General features: G+C 48.4%; 1 protein-coding gene across 10 annotated transcripts in view; it reads right to left on the reverse strand.

The window, feature by feature from the left end:
* LOC142575078 (uncharacterized) overlaps nucleotides 1-15364 on the reverse strand; it is a 270565-nt gene that overhangs the window by 66542 nt on the left and 188659 nt on the right. For all 10 annotated transcript variants that reach the window (XM_075684049.1, XM_075684045.1, XM_075684048.1 and 7 more), the window contains 2 exons: nucleotides 14232-14358; nucleotides 5389-5675 (listed from right to left, as the gene is read on the reverse strand). In XM_075684049.1, coding sequence (XP_075540164.1) covers nucleotides 5389-5675; nucleotides 14232-14358 — 414 coding nt within the window. The remainder of the gene's footprint in view (nucleotides 1-5388; nucleotides 5676-14231; nucleotides 14359-15364) is intronic.

Below are 15364 nucleotides of genomic sequence, written 5' to 3' on the forward strand. Positions count from 1 at the left end.
TTTTAACTTGGATAATAACCTTCAAACTGATTGCATCTTTCTAGACTACTCTAAAGCATTCGATTGCGTTGCTCACTGTCGGCTCATTTCAAAATGATCTGCTCTTGGACTTGACTCACAAACGCTATCTTAGCTTCGAAATTTTTTGAGACTTCGTTGGTAGTTAGCAGTATTAAATTCTTCACTTTCTGACGTGACTTCTGGCATGTCACAAGGTAGCGTTTTGGGTCCTCTGCTTTTTCTAATTTACATTAATGACTTACCCTCTAACATTTCCTCCTGCATGCGACTATTTGGCGATGATTGCATTATATATAGAGCTATTAAAAGTCCCAATGCCCACATCTGCCTTCAAAACGATTCCTGGTGTTGTAATTGGCTAATGACCCTCAACTCATCAAACTGCAAAATAGTCTTGTTTTCTTGTAAGCAATCAAATTCAAACTTTTCCTACTCAATAAACAGCACTCCAGTGGCTTGGGCGCAGTCATATAGATACTTGGGCTTAAATCTCAGGTCTAATCTTTCATGGAAAACCCATATCATTAGCATATGCACTAAGGCGTCACAAACACTAGGTTATTTAAGTAGAAACCTACGTCCCTCATCTGCTAGCACATGCAAATTAGCTTATGTAACCTTCGTCTGTCCACAGCTTGAATTTGCCTAATTAATGTGGTCACCTCAAGATTACGTAATTTCAATGTTAGAAGCAGTACGAAACATATCCCCCAGATTCATTACATCCAACTACGACCAGTACTCTAGTGTCACTTGAATTGAAGCAGACCTAACTCTTCAAGCATTATGTACCCAGAAAACAATCGCGTTGTTATGCCTGATACACAAGTACGTTCACGGAACAACACAAATTGCCCCTTGTAACTCCACTGCGTACTTCTAGGCGTTCATAATCGTTTCAGCCTCAAACAAATGTTCGGTAGAACCAAAGCTTTTAATTCCTCAGCATTGCCACAAGCCACTGCACTCTGGAATGATCTTCCTGACAGCCTTGTCTTGTGAAGTTGTGTGTTAAGTATTGTATGGAATTTTTAGTCATTAATACATTTATTTGTTCCTGTTTATGCTTTATGTAATTTTGTTGTATTTCATTCCCTATCACTCAGTGTTCCTATTGGAACCTGTGGTGTATTCATAAATAAACAAACACAGTTAAGTAATCGAGACGAGTTTTTCAACTTTTCTTACATCAAGCTTCATTTTCTGAGCTTTTCTTTTTCTTTTGGACACTTTTTTTTGAACGTAAAATTGAAATGGATGTCACATTTGGCACGGAATGCCCTAGTTTCTATGCCTTTGTCAAGAGAAAGTGACAATTGATAGTGGCTGAAACGTGTGGCATGACATCACACATTTCATGAAAACAATGCATTTTACAGCAAAGCTGTTAAAGGGACTTTCGTGACCATTTTTGGGTGATGGCTGCATGCTCGGTATTTAAAAAAAGAAAAGAAGCAATGTAGCCTCCATCAGAGCCCTAAATTTATTCTGAAGCATATTTATCAGTAAGTGTATAATAGCTGTGTCTTACCAGTACTCACCTACGGGGCAGAAACCTGGAGGCTTACGAAAAGGGTTCTACTTAAATTGAGGACGACGCAACGAGCTATGGAAAGAAGAATGACGGGTGTAACGTTAAGGGATAAGAAAAGAGCAGATTGGGTGAGGGAACAAACGCGAGTTAATGACATCTTAGTTGAAATAAAGAAAAAGAAATGGGCATGGGCAGGGCATTTAATGAGGAGGGAAGATTACCGATGGCCATTAAGGGTTACGGACTGGATTCCAAGGGAAGGGAAGCGTAGCAGGGGGCAGCAGAAAGTTAGGTGGGCGGATGAGATTAAGAAGTTTGCAGGGACAACATAGCCACAATTAGTACATGACCGGGGTTGTTGGAGAAGTATGGGAGAGGCCTTTGCCCTGCAGTGGGCGTAACCACGCTGCTGATGATGATATTTACCAGTACAACACTGTCATGGACGATAACTTTTTTTGCATGTTAATCTTAGCTGCATTCCGTTTCATATCTCAGGTGCAACGCTCTGGAAGCTATGCAAGAAGCACAGTCACCAAAATTTATCACTCTGCGCTTTACGTTTATGCTTTCCTGCGTGCCAGTGACATTTGCTTGTATGAGTATGCACGTGAGGCTGCTACAACGAGCTGCAATAAAAGGAAAAAAGAAAAGCAAATTGATCTAAAACAATGTGTTAATAGCCGTACGAGTACATGGTTTGTTTGTAAGAGTAAACTCACTTTTTCATTCAGAACAGAGCTTATGGGCCCAAACTTCTACAGTCATCACCATGGTGTTTCATATAAAGTCCAAGTGAGATAACATCATGGCTGTATGCTGTGCGTGCGAGCGTGAGCCAAGGACAGTGGCTTGATGTCATGCACACAAGGGAGGAAACAAGGCACGCCACCTTCCATCACATGCAAAGCACCGGGGCGGTCCACTCCGGTGGCTGCTGTGTATGGCGTGGCGGAGTGCGAACATCTTGAAAATGATCCGTGATGAGGGACAGTCTAGGTGTGCCGAGGGGCGATAGCTCCGTGAGTGATGTATTCTCAATGTTTAGTTCGCGCTGAAGCGAGAGGCAGCACAAAGGAAAATTTGCTCGCTGCTGGCGCCTCACTTCCTCAAGCCAGCGTTTTGACAGCGAAAGTCCGCTATCATCGTGTGAGATTTGTTTCGGTTTGCCTGTGTGCACATGACACCATGCTTGTTAATTTAGCTGGTAAGGGAATGTTTACAAGTTTATATGGCCAATAAAACTACTATCCTTGCTTAGTATAGCTGTCTAATAATTTGCTATTGTAATTGATGCTTCGCCTTTTGGGCAAAACTGTGACTTTCTTCTATCCTAAAATTGGCCTTGGCCGGATTATTAGAACTTGATCAGTCTGCATGCATGACCCCTATGGTGACCCCAACAGCAACCCCTTTACTGGCAGCATTTGTCTCGGCAGAGCTTAGGGAACAGTGAATTCAATGAACAAACCAGGGCGTCTACCAAGTTGACATCTCCAAATTCCCTGAGTTCCCCAGGTTTTCCCTGAGCACCTTTGCAAAATTCCCTGAATGAGCCAGAACTTTGTTTTATGTCAAGACAGGCTGACACCATGTTGCTCGATGCTGTCACTCTCTAGTAAGCATGTTGAAACAAAAGATGACTTAATCCAGTTTGAATAGTAAGGAGTAATATCTATTTTATTTAAGAAGGAAACAGAAGGCACAGTGAAAACAATGGTAAAACCCATTTCAAATTGTCGAACATTTTCAAATACGAATGAAAAGGAGATGCATACATAAGTAAATATTTTTGAATATGAGCTATTTCTATCAACTGATAGCAAGCTCATTGGTATGGGGCCTGAACTGTGCCACAAATCGGATTCTCTCTCAAAGGCTGGAAAATCAACCTCAACTGTGCTGACATACTCTCAGCCCATACACAACATCTCAGTGTTGGGTTTCACTGCTTTAAAGAGTGCATTTTGGTTTGAATGAGTGACAACCACATCTTGGCGTCAGCCAACAGTTTGTTTTTTGAGCTCAAGCTCCTTCTAAGAGGCGGCGGCACGCTTCCTTTCCCATTAATTCCTCAGTGTGTCGGTCCTTCTGCCGCAACAACTCTGAAAAATCAGGCAGTCCGAAAAAAAATGAATGCATGTCTTTAACTGCCCTTAAGGGCTAAAATTGCCACAGGCACGTCTGTAAAAGCTCTTAAAGCCTGCCAGTACACTTATTAGGCATATCGGTGCTCGTACTGTGACAGGAGACGGGGGGTGCACGCATGTATAATTAAGGAATACATACTGTGTCCCGTGACAATTGCCCCTTCCCATGCTTACCCTTCACCGCTTAACACTACTGTACTACGGCAAAGCTAACTTTCGGAGACTGGCACTACGCAATGCGCTGTGCTCTGCGAGCTTCGAAGCCAATCGCGAGAATTACAAAGGCGCAGTCAGTGCCATTGCTGACAGCGGCGAATTTTTTCAATGAAAAACACAGCACTGTATAGCAAGAAGCTTAATAGCGAACTTAGAAGCAGCTAGACCTAACTTTGCCTCGGTGGTGGCTACGGCTGTCAGCGGATCTGCGTGCGAGAGTGTCGGTTCGAGGCGGCGAGATAATCAAAATGGCGGCGGCGGTGGGTTTGATTAATTCCATTTCAGACCTGCAGTCAGGGCAATATACATTGACAATAAGGAGTACGTGGTGGTACCGCAAAGCCGTGCGAATTATCGGGCATGTTTGAAAAATCGGGCGTCTGGAAAAACGGTTATTAACTACTCTGGCCATACTTCGTGCCGATGACACGGTGTCAATGACAATTCGTTGCAATTCCTCTGTTACTCGAGCCAGCATTAACATGACTTTCGTTCCCTTTCAATAAAGTTACAGCTAATTTTTCCTAATAGAAGCACAAGTTCCCTGAGTTTTTCCTGAGTATTTACAGACTATTCAAATTCCCTGAGTATTCCCGGTTTTCCCCGTTGGTAGACACCCTGACAAACGTCATCTCCCATCGAGAATGCCTATTTTCAGTCTGTCCTATGAATATTTGCAAGCAGTCACGGGAGCTCGCAATGTCTGATTACGGTATTTACCGGATTCTAACATGTGCCTCACCCCCCCGCCCCCCCCAAGAAAATTATATAACCGCGTTTGTATGCTTTACCGCATAACACGACAGTATTGCGGCAAAGCTGAATTTAGGCAACCGGCTGCTACTGTGCAGCACATTAGACCCTTCGCCATTTTCCCTGCGCAATAGACTGGTGCACATTAGATTTCTACTTTGTTTAGGAGCTTCAATGTTATCTTTATGTTAGGCTTCTAATTTGGACACGCAAAAAGCGGGCATGCGTTTGATTCAGGAGCATGCTAGAATCAGGCAAATACTGCCAAATGAATAAGCGGTGTGCTTTGAAGTTTTTTTTCTGCATCTTGTTTAATTCAACCCACTGGATAAGATCAGTTTCGGTGGTCCCATCAGGGCTGAATTACGGAAGTTGACTATAATTCACAATTTTTGTTTCTAACGTCACATTTAACTGGCTCCACTTTGGAGGTCAGCTAGGAGGACTCAAATCAGCAAACCTTTTCGGGTACTGCATTTGGGCCTTTTGGCTAAGATCAATTTTAGTTTGGGCAAATGCCAAGCACCTCAGTATTTGCGTTCTCGTGCCATGAGCATCCTGTCAGCGTTTCACTGGTGTCGGCTTCGGCAGCCACGAATCTACTGGAGATCCACCTGCTGCTAGCCTAAAGTGCTATGATTTGTCAATTATGGCGAACTGCCAAGCCCAAACAGCTGCTATTCTGGCATCCCCTGCATCTAGTGGTTGACTAACCTTTTTTGTAGCTCCTCCTCCTCCTCGGTAGATGATGAAGATGAGCTGAACTGCTCAGAGGACGACTCGTTGCTGGTCTCCCTACGAGACTTGCGCTTCTTCTTGGCAGTGCGCCTCCGGCGGTGGCTGGGTGGTGCTGAGTCGCTGCTCGACGAGCGGGTGGCGCGCACCTTGCGGCCACGCGCCTCCGACTGGCTGCTGTCGCTGTGTGCCGCCACTCGCCGGTGCTTGTCCCCACTGGTCAGTGGCTTCTTGTGCCGTTCCTCGTCCTCATTGTGATGCCGTTTCTGCAGCGTCCAATTATCCCCACTGGGTCAGACATGAGACAGCCAAACGGCTCGCCACACACATAGACCACGTGAGACTGGCTCAATTAAGATGCATACAGTTGCTACTACTTGGGCCATTTAAAGTGGAAACTACTGTTGCACCCTCTCGGTGTCAAAAAGGATTGTGCCTTGTCAGTACGGTTGCTAGCTACATTAACTTGTGTGCATGTGGCAGCAGAAGAAATACAGTTGAACCCGCTTACAAAGGTATTCAAGTGCCAAGAAATTACTATAGTCAGAACCAATAATTGTTATAACGGGGCTTCATGAAAAAGTCAGAGGATAAGCATTAAAATATCTTAATTAGACAAAGAGAATTTACTGGTTTTAGCAATACAGTAGACTTCCGTTAATTTGATCTTGACTGAGCGTCCCGACCAGTGCCGATGCATTTCTACGGGCCCAAACTTTCGTTATTTCCATCCTAAAATAGGCCTTCACCAAATAATCTAAATTTGAACAGTCAGTATGCACGTACCTGACTCCTATCGTGACCCCAATAGCGACAGCATCTGACAGTGTCAGCATCTGCCTCAGCGGAGTTCAGCGCACAGCGAATGTGTCAAACATTTTCGGCCTGCCATAGTAAGATATTCAAGTAATAATGATGGCTCACAATGTCAGATTATGGCGTTTATCCGATTCTAATGCGTGCTTTATTTCCCCGAGAAAATTGGACCGAAAATTACCTGCCCTGTGCCATCGAATAAAAAAACCAAATTCACGTTCGCATGCTTTGCCGCATAACACGGCTGTAGTGCGGCAAAGCCGACTTTTGGAAACTGGGCACTATTGTGCAACACACAATACTTGCCCATGTTTCTTGCTAAAAAATTGAGTGCACGTTATATTTATACTTTGTTTAGGAGCTTTAATGTCATTTTTACATTAGGTTTTTACTTTTGATACATAGAAAGTGGGTGCACGTTTGTTTTGGGGGCATGTTAGAATCTGGCAAATACTGCCAAATGAATCAGCTGGCATTTTTTCTGCATCTTGTTTAATTCTTCCCACCAGATATTTCATCAATTTTATCAGTCCCATAAGGATTGAATTAACAGACGTCAGCTCTTCTCGGATGTAAAAATGAGTAGACGGGAACTGTAAACATTTGTGTGTTCTATGGTAGAATAAACTGCTTACTACGTTTTCATGCCTTATTATTGGCTATAACAATTAAATCTTGCTACCGGGCAAGAGGAAAAGGAACAGGAATTCCAGGGGGAGAAAAGAGAAGAAGAAAAAAAAAAACGAGCCCATCTCGCTTCCACCTCTCTGACAAGAGGGCGGAAGGGCGACGGGCATGCAAGGCCAGCGATGCAATGCAATAAAGGGTTGCCATGCAGGGATCACGGCCTAAGGGTGTGCGTGGCGATGTGGTTTTCTTCCCCCCCCCCCCAAGGATTTTTTGTTTGCTTTCAGTGCGCGCACCTATTAGCCAGATTTAATTGTTACATGGAAGCATTGTTCATTCACCATAGAAACTCTTACAAATTCTTACCATAGCGTTATTTTACCATAGGAACACATACAAAAGTTGATGGTGCATTGTTATATCCAATATATTGTTGAAACTTGTATGATTACAAGTGGGTTTGGCTAGCATTTGTGTAAGAACAATGTAACTAGTTACCACTTGCATAGTGTATACAGAAACTACCATACTTCCCATGTAAGGGCCACAACCTCGAAGTGCAAAGTGGCCCGCATCAGCGTTTTCAAAGACTGACCTGGTGATTGCAGCTCCGCTCATCAGCAAAAAGAGGCATGCTCCTTCTGTGCATTCATCAACACCCCGTCACCTGAAATGTCTGCATTGCATGTGCAAAGCATCTTCACTGCATGTGCCATTTTAAATGCGATTAGCATTCTTTGCCTGCTTCTGCCATTTGAGCTTATCTGCTACCTACTTAACCGACCTTACCTACCCTACCTGTGACGCCCCCTCGGGCATAATCTTCGTTGGCCCGCCAAGCTTGGTGGTCTGCCAGGCTCAGTAAGCAACAATGGTCACCACACCATAATAAACACTGACGAGCACAGCTGCTCGGGGTCAGTCATCGTTCGTCACCACCACGCTGTGGAGAGACTATCTAACGGAGGGTGCCTCGAGCTCACCCTTGTTCACGAAGCTGGGTGGATCGTGACATTGGCGACGAGAATGGCATATGCGTACCCTGGCGACGAGTACCCACGGATTGTCCCACGCCGCCGTGGGCTGCGATACACCGCCCCCCGTTGCTGCCACCATGCCGCTGTACGGAAGGCTCGAGCCGTTCGAGGGAGATGGGTCCGCCTGGCCAGTTTACGAGGAACAAGTCCACGTGTCCTTCCGGGCAAACAACACACCCGAGCCTAAACAGCGGGACATTTTCCCGGCCAGCTGCGGGACCTGTGTCTTCAGTCTCCCGCTCCACCTTCTCAAGCCAGCCATGCCGCATGTTAAGACGCTGGGTGAGCTGCTCACCATACTGTGCTCACAGTTCAACCCAGCACCGTCCAAACTAATAGAGCGTTTCCGCTTCAACAACTGGAGCCGCCGGGAAGGAGGGACCCTCGGGCAGTTCATTGCTGCGCTACAAGGATTAGCGAGTGCCTGTGTTTTCGGGGACCAGCTGGACTCGCTGCTCCGGAACCGTTTTATCTGTGGCATCAACAATCCCGCTATGGAGACGCGACTCCTGGAGCTTCCCGACCCCTCGCTAGACGACACCATGATGGCAGCACTGGCAATGTAAATGGCTCCCAAGGACGCCGGCGAGATTGCCCGTGCGACTGGCTCATCGTTGGCGGAAGCGGCGGTCAACAAGTTGGCGACAAAGGGCAGTACCTGCTGTCGCTGTGGTGGTGCCCACTCCACCTCAAAGTGCCAGTTCTCTCAAGCACAATGCTTCATGTGCGGGAAAACTGGGCACCTGGCACGTGTATGCCGAAGGGGGAGGGCGAAAAGCAAACAGCAGCAGCAGCCTGGTTCAAGCCCAGGTACCACACAAACCCGCGGCCAGGGTAGCCATTGCAAGGGTATGCGGCGGGGGCGTGCGGCAGCGGGCTCAAGTTCTTCCACGGCCAGGCTCCATGTCGTGGCCGAGGACCCGCCGATTTTCGAAATGTGGCACACAGGCCTTGTACCATCATCTGTGCCGCCGTACGTGCTGACCGTGGAAATCTGCGGGCACCCCATTTCCATGGAGCTGGATACAGGGGCCAGCGTGTCTGTAATGGCCGGGAAGCTCTTCAAGCGTACTTTCCCCAGCGTGTCCATCGAGACTTCGGGCGTGATGCTGCGCAGCTACTCCGGGCAACTCTCCCAGGTCCAGGGTCAGGCACAGGTCAGCATTCGCTTTGGCGACAGGGAGGCAACCCTTCCTCTTTACTTAACGAAGGGGTCGTCGCTGACGCTGCTGGGCCGAAACTGGATTCATGCACTGGGCGTTCGTCTGCCACAGTACCAGGAAGCCAGCCTGCATGTGGTTGAACCACATGCAGGCTGGCTTGACCCAGTTGACCTAGTTGACCCAGCAGGCTGGCTTGACCTGCAGACTTGACCCAGTTCAAGTCCCTGTTCCAGCCAAGGTTGGGCACATTTGTCGGCACGACGGCTGGCAATCTATGTACTCAAAGGAGCTCGGCCATGTTTTTACAAGCCTTGCCCACTGCCGTTCACCTGAAAGATGGGGTCACCCAGGAGCTGCAACGGTTACAGTGCAAAGGCATCCTGGTGCCCGTCAAGACGTCTGAATGGGCCGCTCCCACGTACCAGTCCTGAAGCGAGACGGCAGTGTCAGGATCTGCGGGGATTTCAAGGTTATCATCAACCCCGTCGCTACCGTCGAGAAGTACCTGCTACCCCGGATTGAAGATCTCTGGTCAGCGTTGGCCGGTGGACAGAAGTTTACCAAGCTCGAGCTCAGAGATGCTTACCAGCAGCTGATGCTCCCCGGAAGTATATCACAATATAGACAACTTTGGGGCTCTTTCAGTACACGCGCTTACCTTTTGGCGTGGCCTCAGCCCCAGCCATATTTCAGAGGGAGATGGACAACTTCTTCAGGGGCATGAGGCACGTGGCGGTGTACTTGGATGACATCCTGGTTACTGACAGCGATGACGGGGACTACCTGCAAAACCTGCACAACGTCCTGGCACTACTGCAGGATGCCGGTCTCAAGCTCAAGCTGGAAAAGTGTGTTTTCCTGGCCCCCAGTGCTGAGTACTTGGGACATGCTGTGCTCAAGGTGCCTAAGCTCCAAAACAAGAAGGAGCTTCAGAGCTACCTCGGCCTCATCAACTTTTACAGGAGTTTCCTGCCAAACCTGTCGGAGCATCTACAGCTGCTCCATCTCCTGCTTCGAGATGGTCAGCAATGGGTCTGGAAGAAGGAGCAGGACCGGGCTTTCCAGCACAGCAAGGAGCTAATCACCAAGGCTCCAGTGCTAGTACACGATCCTGCCAAGCTTGTCGTCCTAATCGTAGATGCGTTGCCGTACGGCGTGGGAGCCGTCTTGGCACACTGGGACAAGGATGGCCAGGAACACCGTGTCGTTTGCTTCTCGTCGGCTTCACGCTGCAGAGCAACGCTACAGCCAGCTGGACAAGGAAGACCTGGCCCTCATGTTCGGTGTCCAACGCTTCCACCAGTATCTGTGGGGCTGCTAGGGCCTGACAATGCAGTTCCCGTGCAGGCATCACCTCCACTGGTATGCTGGGCCTTGAGGCTGGCAGCTTACAGTTACCAGCTGGTTTACCGTCCGGGAAAGGACCTGGGACCTGCTGATGGCCTGAGCTGCCTGCCCCTGCCAGAGGTACCTGATGCTGTTCCAGAATCTGCTGAAGTGTTCATGCTGGAGCACGCGTACCCGGAGGTGCTCTCCAGATCTGCGGCATCTCAAGCGACCAGCCAAGACCAAGTCCTGTCTCAGGTGGTCAAGGCGGTGGCTCGTGGGGAGGAATTGGTTCAGCAGGCCTATAGCCACAAGGCCGCCGAGCTGAGCTTGCAGCAGGGCTGCTTACTGTGGGGTTCCAGGGTGATGATCCCACAAAGTCTCTGGTACAGGGTCCCGCAGTTGCTGCATGCGGGTCATCCTGGCGTGGAAAACACCAAGATGGTGGCCCGGTCCCATGTTTGGTCGCCTCGCCTGTACCAGGACATCGCTCACATGGTGAAGAGCTGCCAAATCTGCCAGGAGCATCAGCAGGCCTCATATCATGTGGAAATCACCCCCTGGCTGTTCCCACAGAGACCTTGGTCCCGCCTGCATGTGGATTTTGGAAGGCCCTTCAAGGGCCGTTACTTCCTGGTGGTGGTGGACGGCTTTTTGAAGTGGGTGGAGGTTCTACCTGTCACAACTCCATTAGCAGGCGCAACCATTGCAGCGCTACGACAGGACTTCGCCGCCGAGGGGTTGCCGGATGTCATCGTGTCCGACAATGGTCCTGCTTTCGCCAGCACAGAGTATCTGGCCTGGCTGACGAACGTAATCAGCCAGATGGTGTTTCCACCGTACCACCCTGCTTCAAACGGTGCAGCCGAGCGGGTGGTGCAAACAATCAAGGATAAGCTCAAGAAGAGCCAGACTGGGAATTTCCAGACGCAGATTGCCCGGATACTGTTCCAGTACCGGACCACACCCCATGATGTAACTGGCCGTGCCCCCTGCGAGCTCCTGCTGGGTTGGATGGTCAAGACAGCTTTGGACGTCTTGCATCCGGACCTCCGATCCACAGTGTGCCTGAAGCTGCTGAAGCAGAAGCTGGCTGCTGACCAAGGGTGCCGTCCCGGGCCTTTGCCGGAGTTGAGAGCTCCAGTTTTCACCAGGAACTTTCGTCCTGGCCCGCCCTGGTCTGCCCGACAGGTGGTGTCTCCTGCCAGCACCTCATCGCTGCTCATCTGCATGCCAGATGGGGCCATGTGGCACAGACACGCCGACCATGTTAGGCCTCGCCTCGGGACCTAGCCAGCACCAGTCGCTTCCAGCGGAGCACCGCCCACATCGGAAGCGGCAAGCGTTGCCAGTGGTGGGGCGCCCATTGGGCCGGTGTCAAGTCCAGCACCACTCACAAGGCCGACCACTGCGGACCCTCCGGATGGAGTGAGGCTGTCTCAGGCAGCACCCGGCATTGCCACACCCGGCCCGTCAACACCTGTGCCCAGGCGGAGTACTTGACCGCGGAGGCCACCGGACCGTTACTTGCCTGGGTAGCAGGCACTGTCGACCTGGCTAGAACGGAGGCAGAGCCTTGCACATTGAACTTGGAAGTTTTGTTGTTGTCGACAAACAAACTGGGGATAAGGGGGTGTAACAAGCATGTGACGCCCCCTCGGGCATATTTTTGTTGGCCCACCAGGCTCGGTAGGCAACAATGGTCACCACACCGCAATAAACGCTGACGAGCACAGCTGCTTGGGGTCAGCCATCGTTCGTCACCACCATGCTGCAGAGCGTGTAACAGTGGGTGCCTCGAGCCCTCCCTTGTTCCCGAACCCGGGCGGATCATGAAACTAGGTTACCTACCTACCTACCTACCTACCTACCTACCTACCTACCTACCTACCTACCTACCTACCTACCTACCTACCTACCTACCTACCCGCCCGACCACAGACCTTACTTACCTTATTTACTTACCTTACCTTACCTAACCTTACCTACCTACCTACCCACCAATGTCATCATACACATCAGATTCCATCGTCCTCATGCCGTTGTCATTGTGTCGTTGTGATACAGTAGTCATCAAGCAAGCCTTGTCATACCGCTGTCATAATGAAGTCGCGGCCATTCCATTATCGTCATTTTAACTTTGATATCAGACTGTCGTAATGCTGTCACCGTGAGCCATTGTTGTCACAAGTCGTCGTAGCGTTGTCCTCACGCTGTCGTTTTACCATGATCATCACTTCAGTGGCATCATCTCATTGTTGTCATACCATATTAATCGATCCATTGACTTCATTCTTTGTTCGCCACTCCATCGTAATCATGTCCTTCAATCATGATTATGCTGCCACTGTCATGCCATTGTCCTCTTTGCGTCATTACCAGTCGGATGCTATCATGCAACCGTTGCCATACCATCGTTGTCATGTCTTCGCGGTCATGGCATCGTCATCATTCAAGCTTCTCCATCTGGATGTCATCATACTTTCCTCGTCATGCCATCATTGTTATACACTCATTGTCATATCATTGTACTCACATCTCATTTTCATGCTGTTGTCACTATACCACAGTCATTATTTGAGAATCGACATGCAACTGTCGTTAGTCCTTCGCTGTTGTACCCCTTTGTCATTCCATTTTTGTCGTTCTATCGTTGTCATGCTGCCATGCTCATAGGTGACCTTAGCAAACGAGTGCCATAGCAAAGTGGGGCGATATCAGAGCATGTCATAGATAGCCGAAGCACACTTGATTTGAAAATTGTAACAGCGCTAACACATGCATCCACAAAGTAACAAGGACGAGACACAAGCGCTTGTGTCTCGTCTTTGTTACTTTGTGGATGCATGTGTTAGTGCTGTTACAATATTCAAATCAAGTATGCACCAATTCGCCCAGAAAGAAGTTTTAATGAAATAGCCAAAGCAACGAGTCTCAGAATTACCACCACATATGTTAAATAAACATGACTTGAGGAATAGGGTGTGTCACTACATTGCTTGAATGCTAATCGCATTACCGTCGGCAGTCCCCCATCGTCAGATGAACTCTGCCGTAACTTTTTTCCTTTGCCCACCAACGTGGCACGTACCTAAGCCCACCTCTCGAGTGTGCTCTTCTGGGGAACCAAACTACAGCTCCACAGAAGGTGACGATGATTGATCTATGCTGAAAATGAAGGCGCATCTGGTAGCCTGTTCGTCAATGTTGAACTAAGAAATCCACACCCAAATGTGGCCCTTACGTGAGAATCCATACTAGTCACGAGGACACAGCAAAAAGTAAACGAAACAAAATGTCTGCAGTTCCACTCTCGCCTTCTGGGGCAAAGGTGGTGAAGCAACAATCAGGCAGGTGCCCCACCCTACTGCATTGTTCACGCAAAGGCCTCCCAGTAGTGACAAGAGTACTTACGCTGGCTCAGCCTCCTATGGGTAAGCGACCAAGACATCAAGACAGAAGGGCGGCACATTTTAATCAGAGGCTCGACAAAAAGGGGCATGCACAATTTTTCAGAGACCCTCGCCAGCATAAAGAGTGCGATTACCTGGTGATCATCCTGAATGCCAGAAGGTAGAAAGAAGCAATAGCTGGTGATTCAATGGGCACAGCTAAGCTATGCACTGGGACAACAATAGTTCAACATACCATTTGGTGTGAACACGCCATTGATAAATGAAAACATGCAGTCAATCCAAGTTTATGCAGTTTCTTAAAGCCTTATGCAAGATAATCAGCTACAACTAATTACCAAGTTCACCTGACATAACAGGGCAAATGGAATCCTACAGTATAGTGGCTTCTGAACATGTCAGCATAAGGGTGCAGGAGGCAAAGAATGCGTGAGGCTCACTTTTCCATCAATGTGACGGTCCTTGCGAGACTTGCGAGACTTTGAACTGCTGCCCTCTTTGACCGATTTGCGGTGAATTCTTTTTACAGACGACTTCTTCTTGCGGTCTTGCCTACTTCGCTCTGGGCTGCAAGGACAACAAAGATGACGAGCTCTAGTTGTAGGCAGGGCCACTCACACGCACAAAGTCAACAACATGGCTTGAAACAGGAATGCTTTCTGAGGAAACAGGCACACCACCCAGACTGTGCTGGCATAGTAGGAATGTAATAGCGAAATTTTAGGTGGGGCCTTAAACTATGTTGTGCAGAACTGACCCCAACCTTATCAGGACCAGCTTGTAAAGAATGTAAATAGGTCACAGTATGCTTATGCGTGGCCTGCTCCATCTAGTGTACAGCTAATCATGCGAGAGCTCCCTCACTCAACAAGGGACTGCAAGTTGTGTGTGCATGTGTGCAATGTGTCAAGCAAGAAGAACAAAACGAGCCAGTCACACATACCCTCTGCTTCAAACAAAACCTGCAATTACAAAAGAAGGGAGGGGGGTGACTCACACGTATGACAAGTACAAGCATGTTTTCCAACATGCTCCGCTTGCAGTACACCAATGCCAAGACATCTCTGAAGTGGTGCAAGACATCATTGTGCTTAAGGCATCAAATGGTGCAAGTAGGGAGCGCATCTACACTGCAGAAGACAGCTGCACTCAAGCTGCACCATTTTGTTCCCCACTCTTGTAGTAGACCTTACCCACATAGCACAAAACTGACATAATTTCTGGGAATAACTAACAACACGAATTTTTAACAAAATAATAATGGTTAGGGGATGTTAGATAGTACAGCGCTAAAGGAATCAAGTTCAATAATGCATCTTTCACGGCAATCCACCTCTTCTATAAGTGGGCATGCACTGCTTATTGAGAATTGTGGCGTGAAACACATGGTGCGTGTTCAAAGAGTGTAGTTCATGTTATGACCTCGTGACAGCCATTACACATCATGCATTGAGCAGGACAAGTCAGCTAAATACATCACTCAAATGTACTGCGTGACACTGAGGTTTTTCATTTTACTTCTATTTCAGTTTGCACATCAATTTGTCTCCAGATTACATTCCTTGTAATATTT

The sequence above is a fragment of the Dermacentor variabilis genome, chromosome 3 (genome assembly GCF_050947875.1).
Source record: "Dermacentor variabilis isolate Ectoservices chromosome 3, ASM5094787v1, whole genome shotgun sequence".
Taxonomy (NCBI): domain Eukaryota; kingdom Metazoa; phylum Arthropoda; class Arachnida; order Ixodida; family Ixodidae; genus Dermacentor; species Dermacentor variabilis.